Source organism: Mastacembelus armatus, chromosome 6 (genome assembly GCF_900324485.2).
Source record: "Mastacembelus armatus chromosome 6, fMasArm1.2, whole genome shotgun sequence".
Classification (NCBI taxonomy): domain Eukaryota; kingdom Metazoa; phylum Chordata; class Actinopteri; order Synbranchiformes; family Mastacembelidae; genus Mastacembelus; species Mastacembelus armatus.
The window spans coordinates 10103759-10129092 of NC_046638.1; the positions used below are offsets into that span (position 1 = coordinate 10103759).

At 37.2% G+C, this 25334-nt stretch overlaps 2 protein-coding genes across 5 annotated transcripts; one reads left to right on the top strand and one right to left on the bottom strand.

Annotated features, from left to right (window-relative positions):
• Positions 1 to 88: 88 nt before the first annotated feature.
• Positions 89 to 2439, top strand: gcnt3 (glucosaminyl (N-acetyl) transferase 3, mucin type). The gene has a single exon (XM_026312136.2). The coding sequence runs from the start codon at positions 278 to 280 to the stop codon at positions 1622 to 1624; it is 1347 nt and encodes a 448-aa protein (XP_026167921.1). The 5' UTR covers positions 89 to 277; the 3' UTR covers positions 1625 to 2439.
• On the bottom strand, positions 2385 to 11953 carry bnip2 (BCL2 interacting protein 2). 4 transcript variants are annotated; one of them, XM_026312135.1, is made up of 12 exons: positions 11841 to 11943; positions 10899 to 11171; positions 8438 to 8533; positions 8258 to 8325; positions 7608 to 7784; positions 6149 to 6331; positions 5900 to 6002; positions 5690 to 5821; positions 5460 to 5546; positions 5272 to 5370; positions 4083 to 4118; positions 2385 to 2808 (listed from the first exon to the last, which is right to left on the bottom strand). In XM_026312135.1, exons 1-12 carry the CDS (start codon positions 11870 to 11872, stop codon positions 2751 to 2753), a joined length of 1344 nt encoding a protein of 447 aa, XP_026167920.1. In that variant the 5' UTR covers positions 11873 to 11943; the 3' UTR covers positions 2385 to 2750. The 4 variants fall into 4 exon arrangements, with proteins under 4 accessions (XP_026167920.1, XP_026167917.1, XP_026167918.1 ...); XM_026312132.2 differs by having other exon boundaries at positions 10899 to 11953; XM_026312133.2 differs by having other exon boundaries at positions 2385 to 3980; positions 10899 to 11953.
• Positions 11954 to 25334: the final 13381 nt, after the last annotated feature.

Sequence of the window (25334 nt, forward strand, 5' to 3'; positions counted from 1 at the left end):
TTTGAGGACACAATGTGCTCAGTAAACATTGGAAACTGGCTGCTGGCTGTGTAACTTCACACTGATAAAAATATAGAGAAAATGTTAAACCCAATGTAAATAACGTAATAATATCATATGCACAGTATTAAAACTAACCTGTTTGTTAAGATAACTATATACATAAAACTGTAATATTCAACAGGACATGCATATGATATCATATCCTAATTAGATAATAGTAAAGAGGAGTGTCAAACCTTAGACACTCCTACTTAAGTGAGCATTCCTTTATTAAATGAAGCACTACAGCCTCGGCCCATTTGCTTTAAACTGCACTGGAGATAAGACCTCAAGCAAGAAAATGGCCTTTTCATGGTTCTTCAAGAGTCGTATGATGTGGAGGACCCTTGGTCTCATTCTCATGAGTATGTTCCTGTCTTTCTTCCTTTGGGAAACTGCTTCTAACAGAAATTCACTATTTCTTCTCAGAATACCAGAGCAGTTCACTGTTGACCTGCCTGGCTGCTTGGCTATCATTAACAGAGACATAGAGGGCAAGAAAAGTGAAGTAGAAGCAGTTCTGGCATCTAGGAGAAGGCAGAATGTTTTATCTGAAGACTTTTACCTAAATGTGACAAAAGACTGCCCGGCTTACATCAAAATGAGATATTTTTTTACAATGCCTCTTAGTGAAGAGGAGAAGGATTTTCCTATTGCCTACTCGATGGTGATCCATGAGAATATTGAGATGTTTGAAAGGCTTCTGCGAGCTGTTTATGCTCCTCAAAACGTCTACTGTGTGCACGTGGACCAGAAATCCTCAAAGCACTTTCAGAAGGCTGTGAAATCAATTGTTTCATGTTTCCCTAATGTGTTTGTAGCCAGTAAACTAGAAACAGTAGTATATGCCTCCTGGTCTCGAGTGCAGGCAGATCTGAACTGCATGAAAGATCTTCTGAACTCACACGTCAGGTGGAGGTACCTTCTCAACACCTGTGGGTCAGACTTCCCCATCAAAACCAACAGAGAGATGGTTGAGGCAATGAAGGCTCTTAATGGGATGAACAGCATGGAGTCAGAAGTCACCAGTGAGTCCAAGAAAGGCCGTTGGCAATATCATCACAACGTGACCGACACCATCATCAGGACAGATGTGAGAAAAACTCCCCCACCCATCAGCACCCCCATGTTCTCAGGAAATGCCTACTTTGTGGTCACAAGAGCCTTTGTTAAACATGTGATGGAGGACACAGAGGTTCAGAAATTGCTGGAGTGGGAGAAGGACACATACAGCCCTGATGAACACTTGTGGGCCACTCTTCAGAGGATGCCCTCTGTTCCTGGGTCAGTGCCTATTAACATCAAGTATGACATGTCGGACATGCAGGCCAAAGCTCGTCTGGTGAATTGGGCCTACTTAGCAGGAGATATGAACAATGGAGCCCCATACTACCCTTGCACTGGTGCTTACAGAAGAGCTGTTTGTGTGTATGGAGCTGGTGACCTCCATTGGCTCCTGAAACAACACCACCTCTTTGCAAATAAGTTTGATCCTCAGGTTGATGATGTTGCCATCAGATGTATTGAGACAGTTTTGCATTTCAAAGCTTTAGACTATGACCCACTGCGAACAGATGGATAAATTTTATAATTTTTATTACCATTTGAAATGTAAAATATATTATGTGCTCATTAAAGAAATTCTTTATACTACAACAGATAGATAGATAATAGAGAAATCATATTTGTTATCAAAGTATTTTTAGGGATTTTCTACTGAAATGTCTTCTGTTCCTGTACTTATCCTGTTAAGGACTTTTAAGGACTTTCAAATATTCTGTGCTGTTACTGCCAGAATATTTGTCAAGCTTGTGTTCTGTTCTTATATTTATATTATTAATATACTGATTTGGAAATTTTACTGTTTTTATAACTGAACCCTGTCGTTTATTAAACTAGTTGTGATGCCATCTAGTGGATTTAAGTGAAAACAACAAACTAAACCTATAGCAACTTATTAAAACCTTGTCAAATATACTGAGCATTTAATCACTATGTAGTTTCAGTGTTTCTATGTAACTGTACATCTTTGTTATCACTGCACAGCTGGCACTATACTTAACAACAATAGAAAACTGTTGGAATCTAAGACCTACAGTTTTCTTTCAGATTTATGCTCTCACAAATGTCCCTCCTCAAGTCAGAGGGCACATTCAAGTGAGGGCCAAAAAAAATGTAACTTTATTTTCTCGAGGCAGAATTTTAACAGAGAACGTCAGCAGTGAACAGTGAAAAAGGTGCTGTCAAAACTTGTGCTCTTGAATGCCACTCAGTGGGCCGGAGTCCTAAAACGCTGTTTAAAACCAGAGGAACCATAAAAATATATTAATTTCTCTCCTGTGTCATCTTTTGAATATAAATATATATTTAAATGTAATAAATCAGAACATGCATCAACAATTTGTAAGAGTGCCTTAAATAAAGTGTACATATAACAGTAACTTGGGAACACCAGTAAGCGGAGTTTGACATGATATAACTGCAGTAAATAAAAAAAAGATTAAAAATATTTCAGACAGCATGTGGATCAGAAGATCAAGCTGTTTGACTCAAAAATACAGCAACAAGTTCCACAATGTAACAGGCAGCAAAAAGGCACTTTCTTGATTCAAAGAGCTAAATCTCCAGTCACGTTGCCCCAGAACATAAACATCAGAGTGGCTGTAACATTCTTCGTTGTTCTCCTAATCCACTTCTTGCAGTGCAAGTCACTCTGGAACAGCAGCAGCTGCGATCTCCACCTTCCCGTGCATGTCCTGATCGATTCTGCAGAGAGATTCAAGTCATTAGATGTCTGTTTGACTTGGATTGCATCACATTTAAGGGGGCAAGGATAACTGATAATCAACTAATAATGGGCTCACAAACAGACATTTAAGCACTTCCTGAAATGTGATCACCACAAGGGGGAGTACTTCTGTTATCCCTAATTTGAATAAAATATTATTCATGCTATTTTTCTGACAATACTTAAAATATCAGGGAAATACAAACCATCGATAGTCATACTATTTTGAGGTTTTAAAACTAGCTTGACATGTAAGAATAAAAAGTGTCATTTTTTTCAGTGCTGTCAGAAAAACGTTGCTTAAAATCCATGGCAATGTGATGGGTTTTCTGCAACACTTTCAAAACAACTAAAACATCAGAGGAAATGCACAATGCTGGATCTCTTCTCCAGCCCTGTGGGCCCTGTGCAATGACATGTTTATTATATCTTTCTGTGTGCATAAACTAGTGACAAAAGGTTTGGGTCGATTACAAACTGTCAGCAGGGAGTGGGTATGCAGTGAGTCATGCAAAGAGCTGTGACAGTGAACAAGCTGGGTGTCCAATGAAAGCGAGTTATTGAAGGGGAAACTTGTGAGGACATTACAGTGCAACCACACACACACCACAGTGACTAAGACGAGCTATTTCCTTGAAGTTCTACCAGAGTCACTTGTGCAAACATGAACAAACTTACCCAGCCATCAAAAATATCAAATTCTAAACCTGGTTTTCAAAAGACACATGCGAGTAAATACTAGTTCAATTTACTCCTCAGAAAGCAGCAATGCAATAACCTGACATCGTGACATGAATTAACAGATCTTTAAGAGTCATGACGGTGAAGAAACTTTATCTTGGTATCAGTATTTCAGTATAAAACAGGCTTCTTATAGATGTACATGGTATGCTTTACATCACATAAAGGTATCTCAGGCAATTTTCAGGCAATAACTGCAGAAAGAAAAACCATGAGTTGGCTTTGATCTGAACTTAGTTGAACTTTGCTGATTAAACAATCTGTTTATTAGGAACATCATAAATCTATTGAGGAGGAAAACGTGGGCCATTGTAGTTGAAAGTTGTTTATTTTATCAGGAGCTAACAGCAAATCATCCAATTACAAAACTGTGAGAAAGAATAAGGTGCATTGGTGCATTTCTGTATCTCTGAAAGCCAACAGAAAATTTTGTTGTTAGTTTTGTGAAAAAAAAAAAAAAAAAAAAAAAAAAAACAAGGCTCAGACTGATCCTGGATAAAAGTGCATATACCTTTTATGGCTTTTCCTATTTTTTTCGTCGTCAAACCTTAAGAGGGGGCAGGGAAATGGAGGTAAGGAACATAGAAATACACAGCCAACAGCAACCAAACATCCAAAAGAGAAGAAACAGTTTAGAAGATGAGCATTTGTGCTGAAGCTTTTTTAAAGGCCACAAGAACACAAGTTAAGTCACATCAAGGGAGAATACAGCACAAGATACAGCACAAGACTGTTGTCTTGTTATCTGTATTTCATGAGCACATCAGCAAAAGTTAAGTCTGAAGATTCTCACTCATCCTCTAGACAGCAAAAGGTAACACATTGAAAAATTAACAAATTTGTTTCAATACTAGTTCATAGATCAAAATCATCTAGATGCAATTATTTCCTGACAAAGGCTAGACTATGCTATAAATGTATTGTTTACAAAAGAAGAATGTTATATATTTGTAGTCTTCCCTTAGTCTTATGGCTATTTAAATTCTGCATGAAATATCAGCGCTTTGGGTCAGACTTGTAATCACTAGCATCCTGTCTTACGCTAGCCACACAGGAAAAACGTGCTGCTGTAGCACCATCTATAGGTGAAACAGAACATAACCTTGCCACATCACTGGAAACTGGTATTGTAGGAGTACAAAACATTAAAAAAAAAACAACAAAAAAAAAAAAAAAAGCTGTGGCAGTTTATGCTAAAGAGACAATTGCAAAATATGTGGCTACTAATTCAAATTAAAATATTAAAAGTACAAGAAAAACAACAAATGATCATTTCTAGGTTATTATACACTTTCCATCAAGTTTGAGGAGTACAGAGTGAAACTTGTAGAAGGGGAAGTACAACTATGTGGCCAGCCCATGCTGATGGTATCATGGTTTATTCATTTAGTAATTCAAAGAAGTAATTCAAGAACAGTCACATATCCTTCCACGACACAGTAGTTTGTAGTTGTAAAATCTACAAACACTCATATGGAAATAAAACAACCCCTGCCATAATTCTATTCATGACAGAAATTATTTAGGAAGGAACTACAGATATCTCAAAGCAAGATATTGTTTTTGTGTAATTACTCATACATTTTAAACTGTGGACACATTTTATTGCCATATGATATGCATTTACTATGAATCTAATATCTAATCTAATACACAGCCAAGACATATTAGAACATGAATGTGTTGGAGGGAATACTTACTGCTTGATACAGTCTGGTATGGACACATACTCCATTGGCACAAGTTCCGCAAGATGTGCCAAACTGTACACATACTTGATTTTTTGACTAAATTTGGAGCTGCAAAAAGAAGCAGAAAATGTCAGAAGTTAAAGATTACCCAAGAAGATATTTATTGTATTATTCTTATGATTTTCAATGTTAGTTACCTTATGAAAGGTTTTGTGAGTGCTAGAAGGGTGCGAATAAACCAAGAGGGATGAACAATTATCAAAGACTTCAAGTTCTTCCTTAATCTGTACAAAAAGGTGAGATGAGCTGTCAATTTAGCCACACATACAGTAGGATGCTGTTCCTTAGGACTGGGTATATACAGTGGTAAAGCCTCTACGGCTGACTAAAACTACTTGTTTTGAGTGTCTTGACCATTCAGGCTCACCTCCTATCAATCTGCTGATAGCACTTTCTGAGCCAGCCAACAGTGGGCATCTTTTTCCTAGATGTTGCTCCATTCAAATACACAATCATGTAGTTCTCGGCCACCAAAAGCTCCAATGTGCCGATGACATACCTGCGACCAGAAAATCTCATTAGACGCGGCTCTAAAATATTTGCTCACAAGGCTGAAGAAATTCAAATGAACACTCACTTGAATAAATTGTCCATGATGTATCTGTAATTTGGTTGACTGCTCTCAGGCATAAAGCACACAGCAAACACAATTATTGCATTCAAACCATCTCCATAGTAACCTGAAAAATGTAGTTGATTTTTAGTATCAAAACACAGAATAAACACAGGGTGAGCAATTCATATTGAGCACAGTTGCATCAGAGCTAATTCATCCTTTAAATTAAACTAATAAGGGCACTGGATTTATGTGTGTAATGCCACTGACCTCCATGGCTGATAACCCTCTTGTAGGGTTCAATCGCCTTCATGTCCACTCTATGTTCCTGTTCTCCAATGCGAAACACCCTCCAGCTTCGACCCTCCTCCCTCTCCTCCGGGGCTGAGTATTCCCGTACTGACTCCACACCTTTCTGTAGCAGATCTGTGCTTTTTGGCTTAGGGAGATCATCTAAAGAATATACAAGGCAGTGATGTTAGCAACACTGAATGTGACTGGTGTCTTTTTTTTTTTTTTTTTTAAATCAAATTAGACTTATCTTGATCAAATAATTTATACAATTTCCAGATCACTCAATTATATATCATTTGAATGTTCGATTACATGCATTTTAATCAATGTACATTAGCATTACACTCATAATTCTATTGTTTTTTTTTTTTTTGCTTTACATGTTTTTCATTTAGGCGATTTCTCTTGAAATCAACATCAACAATCACGTCTCCACTTCCATGTTTTGTTTTCTTAAAATCAGCATTTTCTTGGGAAATCCTGCAGAAGTCTGTGATAGCACAAATAATGAATAGAAATAAATGCATCGCTCAAATTGCATATGTACATGAAGCATGCAACACAAGGAATCAGAAACAAAGGAACAGTCCATCCAAAAGGAGAATAACACACTTTTATGAAGATCTTTCTGTGAGCAGCCCATTGTTTAAATAAACTGAATCAAAAAGAACCAATAACAGCACAGCACACACTCGCAAACATTATCATATGTGATAACTGTATAATATTACTTATTAAATAACTTCATAACTGACATTGATTAATTGCGTCAAACAGAACAATTTCAGGGAAAGTTAAAATAACATGCAAAAAAAAAAAAAAAAAAAAAAACTTAACTGAAACATGAAAGAGTATGAAATACGATGATTTGTTTAAACAACAAAAGTCAGAACACAATCTGGACAATAGGTGTTGATTCAGTCATGGTGGGCAAAAAAAAATGGGGGGCTGTCTGAGAGACCTTACCACAAGGAAGAGAGAAATCTGTTGCTGGCCTGAAGCCTGTTTCCAGGCAGAAAATGGCAACAATTCTTCCAAGTTTAAAAGAGGAAGGCAGCAGTGTGGAAACACAAAAACAACAAAGCATATTTTCACTACACTTTACCCAAACCTGTAAAACCAAGCTAGGAAAATGCCAATGGATCCGTGAACTGGAAAATAAAAGACTGGTTTGATACCATGCTTACTTTTGTGTTGCAGGCCAATGAATAAACCCAAGAAAGATAAATCATTTCATAACTAAATGACACTAGTATGAACTTTACCTTGGTCCAATATGAAAGTACAGTTGCACCTCCCATTTCATCACGTCCTACTAAATTGTACTGTTTGAACCCTCAATATCAACAAAACAAACTAGTTTGAAGGATTCTCTAAAAGTACTAAAACTGTTCATCATGGCCATGGTTTGACATAAATGATATAAAGTGCTTACCTTCCCATTCAAACTCGTTGCTGTTTTCTGAGGGTGTGTCGATGTCATCAAGGTCCAGTTCTGTACTTTCATCAAGCTCATCAGAGAGTACAGAACCTTCACTGCGGTCAAGTGTAAGACTGATGTCCGGAGCCATAAGCTTTTTCTTTATCTTCTTGCCATGGTTCACTGCGTAGCCTTTGGTAGACATGGAGCCATTAGTGGTTATACTATTAATGAGAACAATTAATAGGACAGATTCTGATTTTCCAGTTCTAATGTATCAAAATGTTCCCATATGCACTAAAGGACATTTTTTCCTAGCACTCTTTCAAATGTTACAGACATTCATTACACAATTCTCTCTGTGTGTTTGTTTCCCTTCACTGCATTTAATTAAAGACAAAACTGTCTTAGAGGATTTTGACCAAAAAACATTTTGAAAGATGCCCTTTAAATTTGGCTAACTCATTCTGTTGAGGTATAAAATTAGTTTCAGCTGAACTTCAAAGTGCGTTTTTGCACAAACAAGAATAAACAAGGATCCATTTCAGTGGCCAACACCTCTCTAACATCCATATGGGCACGAGTTTTAAGACAGATTTGAATAAATCTAAACATTGCCTTTAATATTCTTTTGCCTCGATGTAGCCTTGCACTATTTTTATTACCAGGGTCTTGGTCTTCAGATGTCCCACCAAAAAGCTCATCTTCAAGCTCTTCAGGCTCTGGTAGGGGCCTGGTAACCACACAGGAGATCATTATGCTTTCAGATGGTCTGTAGTTCATGTGGCTTTCAGAATGCAATGTGATATAAAGCTTCGGGCCATTATGAGTGATTGACACAATACCGTGGGAAGTCCTCATCTTGCCACTCTTCTTTAAGTTCAACTCCTTCCATTCTGAGACGGGCTTCTGTTGTGGCGACAGATTCTTGACGTTCCAGACTGGAACAGAAATAAAAACCAAAAAGGTTATACCACCATTTATGTTTAATACTGTTTTATTGCTAAAAGGCCCTCTTGTATTATGAAATCAATGAGATAAAGAGTTGGCAAAAATGATCCATGACAAACAAAATCCAAGCATATAATTGGTTATCTGTCAAAGGTTGCTTGTGACTTGTACAGTCCTAAAAGGATAATGTGGACGATGATCTGCCAAGAGCCAAGGGGCATTTTTGTTTTCATGTTAAAATGTCAACACAAAACCTTTACAAAGTTACTGAAAATGGACATTGATACTAATGGAACATTAAAAGAGAATATATACATATTTGACATAACACATCCGTATCTTCCTATAGGACAGACTATGTTCTAAGAAAATGGTACCTAGACAATACTGAAGAGAAAATAAAACGAGATTCTTAAGGGTTTATCTGACTTTATGAAATCAACTGAGAAATGTTCCACTGCAAGAATAAAAGAATGAAATTTCCTCTTAAAACAATCTCATTCTATAATTCATATATGCTCTACAGAAGTTTAAGTTTCAAAAAAGTTTCTCTCTAGCCAAAAGCTGACACACTTTCTATGAACAGGTTTGTAGCTCAACATTTGAATTAAACATTTTTTTTTTATTACAATAGTTTTTAATATTTTAGGAGAAGGGCTCTCTCTAATTCTAAACAAATTAAATACTTTGATGCCATCTATGGAGCTATTTGTGTAGAAAGATCTATTTTAACAGCTATTAAAGAGGATGTGTGTCCAGTATTATAAAGTTGTATAAATTGGCTTAAGTTCAGAGACAACTTTTTCTGTTACACCCAAAATCTATTTGCATCATTTTGTATTATGTAATATTTCAGTCACACTGCGCATGGTATGACAAATGACCCTGTTCTATGTCACTTTAGCCTTCAAGCACATTTTGCAGCAACTGAGAACAGAACACTTCTATTTTTCAAAAGATTTCTGTTTCATAGGTGGGGAAACTGTACTTAGTATTGATCATCATTTTGAACATCTAACCAAAGTCTGAAATGAAAAGATCACTGTGACTTTTTTTTCAATAAATATATCTCTATTTATATACACACATCAAGAAAACAACATTTATGTCTACATACAAAGCATTATGTGGTTCCCAACTATTACAGTAGTGTTAAAATGTGACTTAGTCATATTACCTTTTCTCAACAAATAAAACTATTTAATATGATAAGAAAACAATCATGACACCTTAATTTTACCAGCCACCAGACATATACAGCTACTCCCTTAATCATTCACAGCCCTGCATGTTGATCGGGTCTCCTCAAGAGTTCAGGCTTCCATCTGGCAAAATAATCAGATCATTGGCTTCTTAAAAAGGGTACAAGCCTGTGTTAAGGGCTTAGTTCATAAACCGTAACACTAATGCTGATCATGGTATATGTAACTTTGCTGTACAGAGCTCTCTTTGATGAATTATTCACAAACACGACGGTATTTGTTGTCCCAGACACAAAAACATTCTGGGCATTTGTACTCCACATTTCATAGCGTATCAGGTCAACTGTTTGCTTATGTATAGCAATAATCCCCACACTGTATTTGCACTTCAATTGAGAGGTAGAACTGCCCTAGGAATGTGGTTTCCTGAAAAGGTACCCTTGCAAAGTACACTGTAGACAGAGCTGCCTGTAAGTGAAATCAACCACATTAGGGAATCAAATGGAAAAGATGAATAACAGCCTGGCTAGTGTTGCTTTCCAAGTGTTGCCCTTTCTATGTACTGATTTCTAAACAGCCATCAGTCAAGTATTGCTGAGTGTATGTGATGCTGCCCATGTGTCACCAGTTGATATGCATATTATAACCTAGAGACTTTTGAGACAATGTCACATGCAAAATATCTTGCAGTTGAATTGCTAACCCCCACCGTATACAAGATTCTGCAATCATATAGTTTTCTGTTTCTACTTTAATTGTGCTAGGAAGGTGTTAGTTTATCTCAGCAGCAATTTTCCATTCCCTAGTCTGTGGTGTTGTTGTACTGTATTAGAATGTGTTATGATCCTATTAGTTTGTGGCTGGACAAAATAACAGGAGATTGTTCGGGTATTCCTGTTATTGTGTCCACCCCTCTAAAATGTTCAGGAAATAAATGTCATACCAGCCTCAGTCTAACCTGCTTTTCTAGCCATGCTACAAAGAGAATGCAAAAGAGAGTTTGGAAAGGTTACGCATTTCTGTTATGGTATTAGTGTTTATTTGTAGGCTAAGTATTAATTTAGAAAAAGTGTCTGTATACTTGCTGAACACTGGTTATCATTTGAAACTATCTATTGTATTTAGGCCATGCATACAATTTATGCATACTGACCTTCCAGAGGGCCCAGATGGTGAGCTTGGCTGGGGCAGACTCACTGGGGTAGAGCTTCGTGCTCCCGGCCGTTTCTGCTCATTGTCCTGGACTGTCCTTTCCTGTGGCGTACCTCTTGTTTTGGTTAGACTGTCTTGAAGTGCCTCTTCGGCATTTTCAACTGTGGAAGCTGTGCTATTTTGTAATTCGTCCAATTCCTCCTCGTCGCCTTCCCCCGACACTCCAGAAGATGAGGGACTAGACGTCTGTCTGTTTCTCAGCTCCTCATGGGTCCTGGGTGTGACAAAATCTGGGTTCAAATTCCTATCACTCAAAGCTACACCCTTCAGCACCTCTTCAGTCTCAATCACATCCGACGCCATGAGTTTCTTCTGTCGCTGGAGTGGGTCAGAGTTAAAGAGTCCGACAAGGAAACGTTTACAACAACTCTTTACTAGCTTTCTAACGTGACTTAAATCCGTGACACATCTGAACCTGACTTGTTCGGCTTCCCAGGAAGTTAGCGTGCTAGCTCCTGTCCGCTAGCCGGGAGGACTGTTGTTGTTGACAGCTAGCTATGCCAACCAACAGCATGTCCAATTAACGAAACAATGTCAAATACAGCACAGGGCGCACAGATAGTCCGGTTTTCTAAATGCGTCACAGTGTGAACCCGGGAGTCCAAAAAGTGTGCTAGCTTTGCATAAGCACTGACCCTACTTATCAGTCTCCTCGCTTGCTTGCTTACTTGCTTCCTTCCTTCTTTCCTTCCTCTCCCCTTTCCTCCAAGATGAACGTAAGCGTTAGTCACGTTAGCGCGCAGGCTACAGTTAGCCGGCTAACGTAGCTACAAAGAGAAGCTAATGTTGTCCACTTAACGGTATCAAATCAAGCCAGTTGTCAACATGGACAACCATCCCATGCATCCATGTAAAGTATAAGGTGTGTATCCAGCTGGTTTACCAAGCCGGCTCTTCCAGTACAGCTCCAAACATTACACCAGCAGATGACAGTTGTTGCTAGCAGCCTCCGCTAAGTGACTGACGCTTTCTGTTACTTTTCCAGCTAGCTAGCGCTTTGTAGGGTTGCCAGTTGCGTTTTACGACAGGTTCGCGTCTTAAACTTTTTACCTCCATCCTAAATGTCGAGTACGAAAAATACACACTAAAGTACAACAGGCTGTTGTTTTGATGCGTTGTTTGTCCAATATTTTTCACTGTCTCATCTTGCGATATGAAATATCACTTTTCACTAACTCAGGTTGAAACGATCAAAACAACTCGCATAAAGTACAGTTCTAAAGTACAGTATATTTCAAAATATGTCATGCAAAAATATAAAAATAGCCTTTAATAATTGCTAATATGATTGTAATATTTCTGTAAGCTCTGTGGAAAATGAGCTAACCTGGCAACCCTGACAGTTTTGGTCTTTCTGTGAGCTGTTAAGGGTTTCACTGCCCTCTGCTGACAGTGAAAAATATTATTTTAAAAGATTTAGACCATAGGCCTCATCTTATTTCTGCTTCAGCTTTATATTGAAAGCATAGATTTTTTTAAAGCAAAAATTTAGAGCATTAGTAGGTTTGTTTTTGTTTTTAAATTTCAATTTCAATTTTTAGTCTGCAAATATTTTTACAACATTTTTTTCAACAAAATTAACCCATCATAGCGTATCTATATAAATTATTATATCCATTCTACTCAGTCCGAGTCATGACAAAAGGTGTGTTTTAGTGGTGGAGAGTAATTAAATATGTTTACTCAGTTAATTAAATAAAATGTAGACATTTACATTTACATTCATTTTGTTCTGGTTTCTCCCAGTTAACTTTATTTCACATTGACACCATAAATATACAGTGCGCATTTAATGAAACACTAATAATAATCCAGTTATACAAGTGATATTATAATATCGTTACAGTCATGGGAGCTTGAAATGATCGATTGCTGGTATATCCTTTATGTGATTGGCAGCATCAAAGAATATATTTATTTGTTAGAACTGAATGATAGAAAATGATAGAATGATAGAAAAGATGCAAGATGTTGTTTTTCTCACATTGTAAAACACAAACAAACAAATAAACTAAAAAAAAAAACAGTTGATTGTTGTTGCAGCAGTGTCTACAATGTAGTGCAGGTACATAAATCTTTGGTCCCGACATGAGAGCAGAACTCAACAGTGCATCACAAGTGTGTGGACATCCTTTGTAAATGTTAGTCTTAGATCTAACTATTTTCTCTTAGATTTAAATGGACAGGAAAACAGGAAAATATTTACCTCACTAGGTCGTCACTCGCAAGTTTTTACCACTAGGTGGAGGCAGATACTAACTTACACAATGCAGTCAGGGATCTTGATTGTTAAAAACAGTTGAAACCCTTGTAAAACACAAATTGCACCCTATTGTTCAATGTGATGAGGAGAAGTTTGCCATTTACGAATAAGCTATTAACTTCAATTTTGAGATAGAATACCAATTTATCTCAAGTAAGTAATGGTATGCTCTTCTGTGTTCTTTTTAACTCAGGAATAATTCTGTGTTTTTTAATAGTAATATACACAAATGAATGTGGTTGCAGTCAGGTGTGGCTTTATCAAAAATATTTGTGGAGAGAAGAGAATAAACTTTTTCTCTATATACTTTCTATAGTCACATTCTTTTTAGTTTTAACAGCTTTCAGAGGGCAAGAAATGCACTATAATTCCTTTTTTTGGGATTGCTATACAGACCTTATGGGAGAAAAGTAAAGACAGCATTAGATCTAATATAATGATGCTGCCTAGTTAATACCTCCTCTGTGTGCAGCAGATCATTCAGTGTAATGTCTAATTAACACATTGCTATTTACTCTGTTGGATCATTAGGCCTCATCACAAAAGGATAATCCAGTCAAATTGAGAGTTTATGCTTATTTTCCACCTTCCACCATGGTGCTGTTTGCTAATGACTCATGTCGCAATTATCTAACAAATTAAGACAAATGCTGCCTGTTTAGCCAAGATAAATCTGTTAGACCAGGCGATAGCAATAACAGATGTAACAAAAATAGAGGGATTTATCCAAAATATTTTTAGAAAGTAAGATGTATAATATCCTCAATTTTAAAGAGAAGTTATAGATATCAATGGAAATGTAATCATGACCTTTTATTTTAAAATGTTCATTACTTTTTTCTACATATATATTTGGTGATGCAGGAAAATTGCAGAGTATGATATTAAATGGTAATTAGCAATGTTAGCTACTCCCTTAAAAAAATCAAGTTGTTTTAAACAATAAAATCTAAAATTTCTGATTCATGATATCTATGATTGTTTAAAAGTAATGCAGGGACCCTGGGTCTCAGTGAAGATGCTGTAGCAGACCCCTCCTTTCATCATGAAAGGAAGGATGAACATTAGGATCAGACATGGAAGCTGTAACCTATTTGTGAAGCAGAATCATTTGGAAGGTTCTCCAACCAATTTCCATAAGTGAGGGAGCGGGAAGTATTTAGGCTACTCGAAGTATATCACTAATGAGAAAAGACAAAAAGGATTCATGTGCATGTTTTATGCAATCTTTTTCTGGGTGTAGATGAATAATTATTTATGATTGCAAAGCCTAAAAGGGAGACAAGAAGATAGCAACTGCAAAGAGACTGGTAAAAAATTTAAAGAGGAAGTTAAATGAATATTTAAGGCAAGATGAAATATTTAATGGAAACAAATGAGCAAAACATTTAAAACGGCATGATAAATAGTAGTGAGTACCATAAAAATGGCCCTCATAATTTGTGCAATTTGCTAAAGTAGCCATAAGGTCTCATTCATACTCATATGGTACTGAGGACTTGAAGGATTGTTTTCATCATGCCAGTCATTGTATGAGGACACTGCGTCTGTAACCCTGGGCTGACCTCAAAACTGAGAAATATTAGCCTTTGATTCAGTGTCGTTTGTATTGATGCCATGAGGCAGAAATAATTCATGTTTTATTGACCTTCTTCAAGCTTGAGGTTAGGTTGCTGAAAAAACACATAATGACATAAATTCTGAATATGCTTGCAGTTAATTTCAGAAGAAACATGCTGCATTGTTTTTTTTGTACCATAGCATCTCAGTCCTTTAATCTACAGTACACATTGTGAATTTCACCTACCAACATCAAAAGAAAAAAAAAATCTGGCTTATATACTAGCACATGTTCATTTGTTTTCCAAATGCGAAAATAATTAAATCAGCAAACAAATAATTATTCAAGTCAATGAGAACAATTATCTCAAAGATGCCTCTGAGACTTGATTGTGCATACTGAATTGATTAATTATCCTGCTGAAGATAATTGAGTGGAGCTAGGTCTGTGACTGCTTCCTCTCAATATATTCTTTCCTCTGCTTTGCTTCTCCACCATCATTTCCAGCATGTGGTCACACATGCTCTCTGTGTTCACAAAAATACCATGGTGTAATGACATAAGACTCTGTAAGAACTGTATTTTAGTTTTGCGGTCATGTAGCTCCACAGCCACATTACTCCTGTAATGTCAGGGAAAATTTAAAAATGTCCATCGCTAGAAATCAAGTCTCTTACTCAAACTTCATGAGCCTTAGGTGTTATAATATATTCTGATCTTTATAAAATTGCCTATTAAATGTATTAAAAATGTAGCCGCATTCTGACCTGTGCTCATCTGTCCAAGTTCAACTTTGTCAGCGATGCTGTGTCATGCCCTTACTAACCTGTGGGCAGACTATTACTTACTTCTGAGCCAGACAGAGATCATTACCTCTGTGAATGATGGCAAGCCAGGCCGAGCCCAACAGCTTTATTTCCCAGCTCAACTTGGCGGACGCAAACCATCACATCCTGTTAACAATTCCATGGCTCCGCCATAAAGATAAGCTCTCTCAATCAGCTCTGTCTGTCTCATTCGCCACTGAAAGGCCATCAGTCATCACTAGCTAGGATGGGAGCCTTCTATATTCACTTGTGATTGACACCATTTAGAAGACTCACTCAGAATCACTGGCCTGTTTATTCACACCGTGGAGCATTGTGCTGTTTTCTGATTAAGGTGGTTCATGAAATATTTATTTTTGATATCAGTATATTCAAGTAAACAGTCTTTTTGTTCTGAACAAATATCGACACATTTCATGTGGAATCTTCCAAAATGCAGAGGCGAATTAAGTCAGAGGCATTGACATTTTAATTCCAGTGAACATGAGAAGCCAATTGTCACTGTCACAGGACACCACCACCACAGGAAGGTCATTTCAATAGTTAAAGATCTGCTTGCCATAACATTTAATTGTTATATCTTAATGATTCGTTTACATGTGAGATCAGGTTGATATTTTATGTATAAGCACACATTCTATTCAAGGCCTTTTATTCTATTAACCTGTCCTGTCTCTATTAGATCCTTTCTAAGATAATTCCCATATGGCTTAGCCTTTGATAAATATGCTTTTAGATCTACCTAATTAATGCATTCCGCTGTGATTTTCTTCACTTGTCACCCACTCTTTAACCTCATTGTGAAGGAACAGACTTTTCCTACTCAAATTAAAGGTCCTCTGAGATGCTGTATGTGTGAGCTAATGATGTGCTGTGATATTCAACCTGATATGTTATCTTGAGGGCCTTGTTGAAATGTTTTAAGTAGAAATAAATTATATGACCTCACTATTATGGAGTGTGGATATATTGCAAGCAAACATGTTTTAGTTTATTATGTCCTTAGCTTATTCATTTTTTTAATATAGGTGTGTAAAAACAAAACAAACAACCATAGTATCAATGTAATATTTGTTGCTGCAGTGCATTTGATGGTGTTGTACCAAGATATTACAATCTCTGTAATGTTTGAATTGTAAACATCTTTTTACATTTCTTTGAAAACAAGTTTTTAAAAAAAAGGTTTGTGCAGACCAAGAAAACTATGGCCTCGTGTTGAAACAGCATTTCAGGTGGAACACAGGAGGATAGTCCACTAGCTTTATGTCTACTATTTCCAAATTAATTAAAGCAATTCAGCATTTTTAAATGTACCACTCAGTGTTTCCTTTTACTGCCAGCATAATTGCAGTTTCCAGCCATGTGACCAGGGGATTATTCATAGGTATAATGAATGGGATAAGGTGGTGAATAACATGGGCATTTTTCTAACTAAATCTGCTGAATAAGAGAAAGGCATTGACACCTTTAAGTTACAATGAAATTTTGAAAAACCTATGACACCCCAGTGGCTTTCTTTGCATTAGAACAATGTTAGTTTGATTTAGCCAGTTGTCACCTGTTACTCTAAAATTTTGTACTAAGGAAAAAGGTCACTGTAGTATTTGGTGTCTTTTTCTATGGTAACACAAACCATGATGCTTTATACACGTCCAGAGCGAAGGTTGGTAGCGAGGACCTACTCTAACAAATGTCCAAAAATGGGTTGATAATTACATCTATGTGTGTCTTTTTATTTATTAAAGTTAAATGAAAATGTGATTTGATTTTTTTTTCTTCCTATAGTCTGTAATAGGCTCCAGCAGATCCCTGTGACCCTAAATAGGAATAAGCAGGTATAGATAATGGAATAAAATGGATGGATGGATAGTTTGTTTATGTTTATGTTATGTATGTAGTTTATGATAAGCACAGGATCAATTGACCTATTGAAAATGAAGACATTCTGATTTGAAACATAGCTACTGTATGGTTTTGGATTAGATGGAGTCGGGATAATTAGCTTAACCTTAGAGTCAACTAAGGTAACAGTAAATAGAATTTTGACATCTGACTGAGCCAGTACATCCATTGTCAGAATGCCAAAAATATTTCAAAATCAAAGACTGATCAACCCTTCAGCCAACATGAAACTCTTTGAAGCTCCCTTTTAATTTATTATGTCAGAAAAGCCTACTGCTGACTGTCAGTGCATGCATCTTATATGCAGCGTGTGATGAAAAAAAGCTAAACTTATAATTACTCTTTCTGTCACTTTTTTATGATAAATGTTTAAGTTACCATCCACACAAAACAATAAATATTGTGCAGAGAAGCTGCTATTTTCCCACTCTGGCTTCAAGCCCTCTAAAGAATTTAAACACTATTACAGCCAAACAATGTAACTACAAAAATACTTTTCCTTGTCTTTTAAAGAGATGAAATATTTTCTCTGCTGTGTAATTCTCCTTTCTGTATTTCGAGAGATACTGACCTAAAAAGGTTGATCAAAGACTGTTGGAACTCTACAGCCTGCAGCAACCAATAAATTGGTCCATTCGATGTTTTGCACTGACAAATTATTCTCCAGAGTACTAACATTCTTGGTAGCAACTCAATTAGCAAGAGACAGATGTAGCAAGAATTCACATTTATGTTTCATAGGCCCTTCAATATTTTATTATTTCAGTGCATGTTGGCATGGACCCTTTTATGTCATAGAAATTATAACTATTTGCTAATTCTCACATAAAGTGATAGTTGTTGTGGTACGTGTATTGCAGATTTGTGGGGAAACTGCACTTTGTATAAATCCCTGTAGGCTTTTACTCAATGTTGGAATGGCTTTCAGCACCCATATGCTTTAATACAATTGTTAAAACCCAATTTGTCTTATTATTTTTTAAGGGAAAACTGAGCCTGCTCCCTGTCAGTGTAACGAGAACTGTCGACAAAGGAAACTGGAAGAATCATACCTAGGAGAAAAATCACTTATTAATGCTACCTTTTGTGAAGTTTATATATTTAATCTTTATGAGTGAGTTCTGTTCATCTCAGTCTCACATGTGACATAATGGTTGTTCGGGTTATAACTGACACATAGCAAGGAAACTGAAACAAGTCCTTCATTATTACCATTAGTTAAGAATGACCTCTTCTGATAAGTGAGAAGCTCATTGTATTATTCAGATAATAAGCATAGACTATGATGAAAGTGCTCTTTCGTTAATTGCCAATTCTGTCAACACAGTACATTCACAGTTGTCTTACAAAAAACAGATTTGATCTACCTGGTCTTTGCACAAGGGAATACAGATTGTCATTATTATGCATAGGTCTCACATGTCTATATTTGAGCATTTGATATTAGCCCTCAGAAAGACTGGTGACCTTTTGTATGAAACCATATGGATAACAGTGAGTGATCTCCCTGCCGTTCAAGCATCATTTACCTCAGAAAGGCAAGAAAACAGAGCTACACAGCACAACTCAGTGAACATGTGTAAGAACTATCTATCTATCTATCTATCTATCTATCTATCTATCTATCTATCTATCTATCTATCTATCTATCTATCTATCTATCTATCTATCTATCTATCTATCTATCTATCTATCTATCTATCTATCTATCTATCTATCTATCTATATACATAATGGACATTATTTCTTCACTGATGTGTATTTGTACTTGTACTTGTATTACAAGCTATCAACCTCATAAATATATGATTATACTTGTGTTTTGAAACTCAAACCTCAGGGATTACTACCTGGCACTGAATCCCAACAAATGTCGTCCACGGCATCTCTACAGATACGAATAACTGCTGCATTTTTCTAAACACACTGAGTCTTTGCATGTGGTAGCAGTGGCAAAACACATGGTGCTCTTTCTGCTATGCAAATATGAAGTGGAAGCAGAGCACAATAACAGCTTTATAGTCCCACTGTACATTTGCTTAGAACGTCTGAGAATACCAGACTGCATAATTAACTGCCAATGAAATGTTCCCTCGAGTCAGTCTTCTGCTTTATTAACAAAGTAATGCAGTAATTTTTAATTGGCCATTTCATTGTAAACCAAATTAGATAAAATGACATCAGGCACATTGCTAAAGAAAAGGAGAGTGTGTTGTCTTCTTTACCTTTGACATAGGGCCATGATAAATGATATTTTCTCAACTGACGTAGAGGATATAATTTAAAATATACTCTGGAGTAGATTTAATGTGAGATAATACTGTGGGCTCTAACAGTACTGGCAAATATCATGACATACATTACACATGATGCACATTTAGTACAAGGTGTAAACATGCATTATGTCAGTATGATTGTTTATTATAGGTTGATGTTATGATGTGTGTCTGAAATAACCTATGTACTTTATACAGGCTTGCAGCCTGCAAGAAAGCAAAGGCACACTGGAATTTAAAACTCCAGGGCTACAGCTATTGCAGAAACACAGTGCAATGTTCATCACAGTTTGAGATGGAGTTGAAATGGTTTAATAATTTAGATCAAAGTAAAAGTTTTAAAACTGAAAGCAAAAGGCACCTATTGTGGCACTACAAGAAAATGTCTTGCAGCATAGCTTAAAGAAGGCAACCAGAGGGTTGACGAGCAGTTGTGAGGACATCAAACAGTTCTGCCTCCTATTGAAGAAATACTAAAGAATTTTTCAGAAGTGAGCCAGTTTTCTTTCTTTCTTTCTTTTTTTTTTTTTTTTCTGGCACAGATTTCAGAGTTAGATGTAGCAGTTAGCAGCAGGGAAGCAGCAGTGGGGAACTACCTGGACAGATTTCCTAACCACAGACGTCTCCCAGAATGGATCATTAGCATTTTGCCAAAGATGGATGGCAACTTTCTGCACGACTTGCCGGCCACCGGTGTAAGAGTAGGGCTCTCTTCTGGTCCCCTGGCCTGCTTGCTGACCTGCTCCTGGGTCTTAGTTAACATTCAGGGGGCCCTGACCTGAAAAGCAGACTTGGCAGCAGAACCAAGGTCCCATCCTCCCTAAAGAAATTAGAGATGGTAATCTTTCAGGAACAACTTGCTAACCTTCCCGGACCATGTAAATGTAGATGCAGCTGATTGCCCTGCTTCTGTTTTGTAGCCCCTCTGACTCTCGATGTCACTGGCCATGGCAGGTTTTGTCCAATTTGTGTATTTGACAGTTCAGAAGTGACAAATGATGGCTAGGGCTAAAAGAAGGTTACATTTAAACACAGCACAGGTCAATGGGGTAGATGGCTGAATGCTAAATCACTGTCATGGAAAATAATGATACAACATTATAAGACAACAGGACACAGTAAAAGATGAAGTGCAGGATGTCATACTGATACTATAATGAACCAATGTCTGTTTCAACCACACATTCATCTTGATTTTGCATAGACATTCACATATTCTAGTCATTTATGAATGGAGACACAGAGGAATCCCATATAAAAGGCCAGTTTTGTATCTGTATCCATAACATTATGGTTCCTGGGTGATGGTGAAAATATAATAATCATTTATAGCCCTGTGATACTATTGGGACTGTTCTAGTTCCACAGTAATTAAAACACAAAATACACTTTGTTAAGCATTGGAAACAAATATTTAATTCACAGTAGCTAAGATCTGTTACACCTGCTGTAGCAATTTCAAAAACACACAGGAAGTCTGAATAACAAACACTGAAAGAGCCTGGGAACCAAAGCACGAGTAGTGGCATCTTGACAAGTCTTTAAGTAATTCTTACAAGAACAAACACCCCTAGGCTCACTTGCTTCATTGCTTAAGTCAAAACAGAGAGTGCATAGAGCCACTAGACTGCCAAGGAAATCAGATAAGTAGTACCCATTCCTTTAAAAAGAAAACTGAGGCTATTAAATGGTCTTCACTGAGGAAAATATGAGTTGTTGTAAATGCTGTAAGTATGAATCTGTTTATGTCGACGTTAATATACAAAAGCCTTTTGATTTATTACTAAGATTGTGATCTCACCATTACTTTTGTTTAGATGATATGAAATGACACCAAAAATACTATTTCTGTGTAGGATTTTTTATATATATAAGAAAAACACACTGTGGCAGCTAATAATAACCATTAGTACAACCTAACTCCATGCAGCCGGAGGTTATGTGGACATCGAGTGTCCAGGAAGCTCAAGGACAGCTCACACTCCCAGATTAAACAACATTCACTCTCTGTCAAATGCCCAGCTCCCAAAACTGCCAAGCCAGAGGAAAATGAGCCCCCACACGACCCTCACTGTGGATGACAGGATAAAACACAAGACAGTTGTGCCTGAAGGAGACCCAGGATAACGAAATAATCTTTAATCTCTGTCCCTTCAAGGCACTTTCAACACCTGTTATTCTTGATGGCATTGTGAGAGAGGGCAGCTCACAGATTCATTTTAGGCCTGGTAATTATTACACTAATTATTCACTTCGGTGTGGGGTGATCACCAGTCTTCATTCAGGTGAACTCGTCTGCTTGCACACCAGCTGAGGCCAAAGCGGTTAGTTGGAACAGTTGTTCCACTCCTTTTTCCCTTGCAGATATTTGACCTCTTGTCATGTTTGCAATCTGTACTTTTGGGGGAAGGGAGAAAAACAGCCAGAAACTTTTAATTGCTCAACAGAAACAGTAGTGAAAGGTACAGGTTTGGCCATCTGTTCAGTCCACACCATCTCTTTTGCACAGAAATGTCCTATTTAAACAGGTTGCCTGGTTTCGAGTAGCCTGTGTGACGGATCTATTGGGACTTGCGGTGGGCATTTCTCATAGCAGAGCAGTTGCCATGCCATTCTGCGTAATGATAAGACATTATTTCTCTTAAATTAATGAGTACCCATAGTATATTTCTCTCTTTCTCATCAATAATTAATGAATAAAGATATATTCTTTTCATTTAACAGGATGCATTTATAATCAGAGCTTGGGGCTCTGAAAGCCTTTAAGACAAATATTTCTGCTCTTTGACTAGATTTAATTCAATTAGTAGAAATACAACAGCATCAAATGCTATGCCGCCATTAACAGATCTTTCATGTTAAAAATGAGTATCATGAATTTTGCATTTGTGTCATGAAAACAATTATTCTCTAATGCTATAAAAAAGCTGTAATATAATCTGATTTCTGTAGTGTCGTTTTTTAAATATGGAAGGGCACTTCAGAGAATCTGTATTCAATCAATTTAATTTCTTTTGAAATTTATGAATTTACTAGCTAGTATACTGTATGTGTAACTGACTCATAAAACACTTCACTCCTCATGTTTATTGTAATAAAGGAACATTTTGGCCATTGTGGAAAGGAATTTTCACAAATTTGAATAAACTAATTGTTGGTGTTAGTGTTGTCATTTCCATTTGTAGACAATGATGGATTGATCTAAGACAGATCTCCAGAGGTTATGTAAAGATTTGGAGTTAGGAATTGGTGCATAAATCATCCAGATAACAGAAAGTCAAGTGTGAGATAAAGAAAGTAAAAGTAATATTTAGCTAGAACTGATTATTCTTTGATCATATCAAATGGCCAATTAATCCATCCGCATTTTATATATTAAAACTAGAAAGAAGCAAAACTGGTTTATTTGAAATTTTTAAATAAATAGCCAAATCTATCAGCATAGTGTGAATACTAACACTTATTGTATATGCACTAAATACACTAAATATCCCAGTGTAATACATCCACATATGCTTTCCCCACCTACTGCTAACATTCAAGTAACTCAAATGGTAAAAGAAATCTTTTTAAAGTGAGCAGTGAGGAGAAATGCAATTCTATGCCAGGCCTCCTAAAGGTCAGGTTTTCACAGTTTCTGGAAGCACTACTGAAATATAAATGCTCTGTAACACTGTCGGTTGATTGCTTTACTCTCTAGGCAATGTCAATTTTGTGGAAGTACTTGCAGATTAAGTCGGCAGGATTTCAAGGGCCCTTGTAGAAGCTGCTATCTTGTCTTAGAGAAAGGTCCGAAAGCCCTTGTCTATTACCGGAGACACCCCAAGGACAGATGTTTTAGGCTTAGGGGGGTGATGGAGAATAATAGCGCATTAGATTTCTAATGTCTCTCGGATGCAGGACTCGAGGGAGACAGAACTCCTGGGTAATCCAAATTCATCTTTCTCTTTCTCTGTCTGTCTCTCTCCCTCATTTCCTCATTTCCTCCTTTCTTTCTTCTTTTCCTACCCAGAGTTGGGTCCTCTCTGCCTCTTGAGGTGCTGAATCTTAGCCCGAAGCTATATGCTACGGAGTCCATTCATCAAACACATGACCCTCTGCAGTGAGGGACAGGATGCTATGGACTAATAAACTCAGTGAATGCTATGTGTCATATCTCTGTACACATGGGAGGGAATCTTTACTTATTACATGTAAAACATACCTCCATCATGTTTTAATGCCAAGACATGATTCCTATCTGTTTGTCATGCTTCTATTGCCATTGTCCTTGTGTTAAATGTGGATCTATCTAAGTAAAAACAACACTAAAAGGCTGAATGTCACTGTGATGTATCAGGTGTGATAGTCATTGCCCTCAGTAGTCAGCATCCATGTGAAACAGATGTGTGTTTTTGTTTTGATGTGGAAAAGTACCTGCAGGGACCAGAGTTGTGTTATTCATTCTTTTGCTAACTTTTTCCCTATGCATTTTAGCCTGAAAAATATATTGCCATGAAGCTAATATGTAATGAATAGCACTGTGCTAGCATTCCCCTATGGAGTTTTTTATTGTCATACATCATATGTAAATTGGGGACAAAGGGATTTTTATTTTTTGTCACAGTGCAAACGTTCAATGTACTAAACACGTGCTAGTGATGTGAAATCCCTGCCCCCACCTCACCACCACCAGTGTGGAGCCCCCACTTCCCCATCTCCAACCTGAGGCCAAGGGTACACCTTGATGAGTGACGAGGGAGGCTAATTCAGTCCTCAGGCTTAATTAATCCTGTGTCTTATTTGATGAATGACTCCCAAATTGTGCTGTAATAGTGGTATTTTTTGTGGGGGTGCTGCGGAGCAGTGTGTTGACACGAAGCTAGGCGAAAGTCAAAGTCAGTAGTTCTGAGAGGATGGACTTGGGGCTTTGTTTGCAAAGTTGTTGTCCTCTGTAGACAGTTTAAGCCCCGTCCTCTGACGTCAGGCCAGCTGCACAGAGTGATGGTGCGCTGCAGGGAACATGTGTTTATGGATTTCTCCTAGCTAAGATCACCACAGGAGTCTACAGCCTTTGTCTCATGCTGGTTTTGTCAGTTTTGACAACGATGATTTGTCGTCTGTAAATACACAGAGTTCCCTGTGATGTTCTTTATGTTTTACATGAATATCTGCCTCAGGGTGGCAACACATTACAATGATGAATCCCATGTTTGATTTTCTAATGAGAGGTGCCTAAACTATTGAAAACCAACATTTTTATTTATAATGAGTCTACTGTAAATGTGATACTAAACTGTTCAGTTATTTGACCAAGGTTATGGCTGAATATATGAGGTACCTGAAGCTTGTGATACATCATGTTGCTGTGTTATCACGTGCCTTCAAACCACAATAATGCCTACAAATTTAGGACTTCCAATTTTGCCCTGTTTAGTATGGAGCCTTTTGTCACAAATAGGAAGAGTTCTGCATTGTCCTGACAGAGGTAGTGCTTAAAACTAACGATGCCATAAATTTTTCTGGCTAATGCAGCGGGCGGGGTGAGGGTCTGGTGATTTGAGAGGAA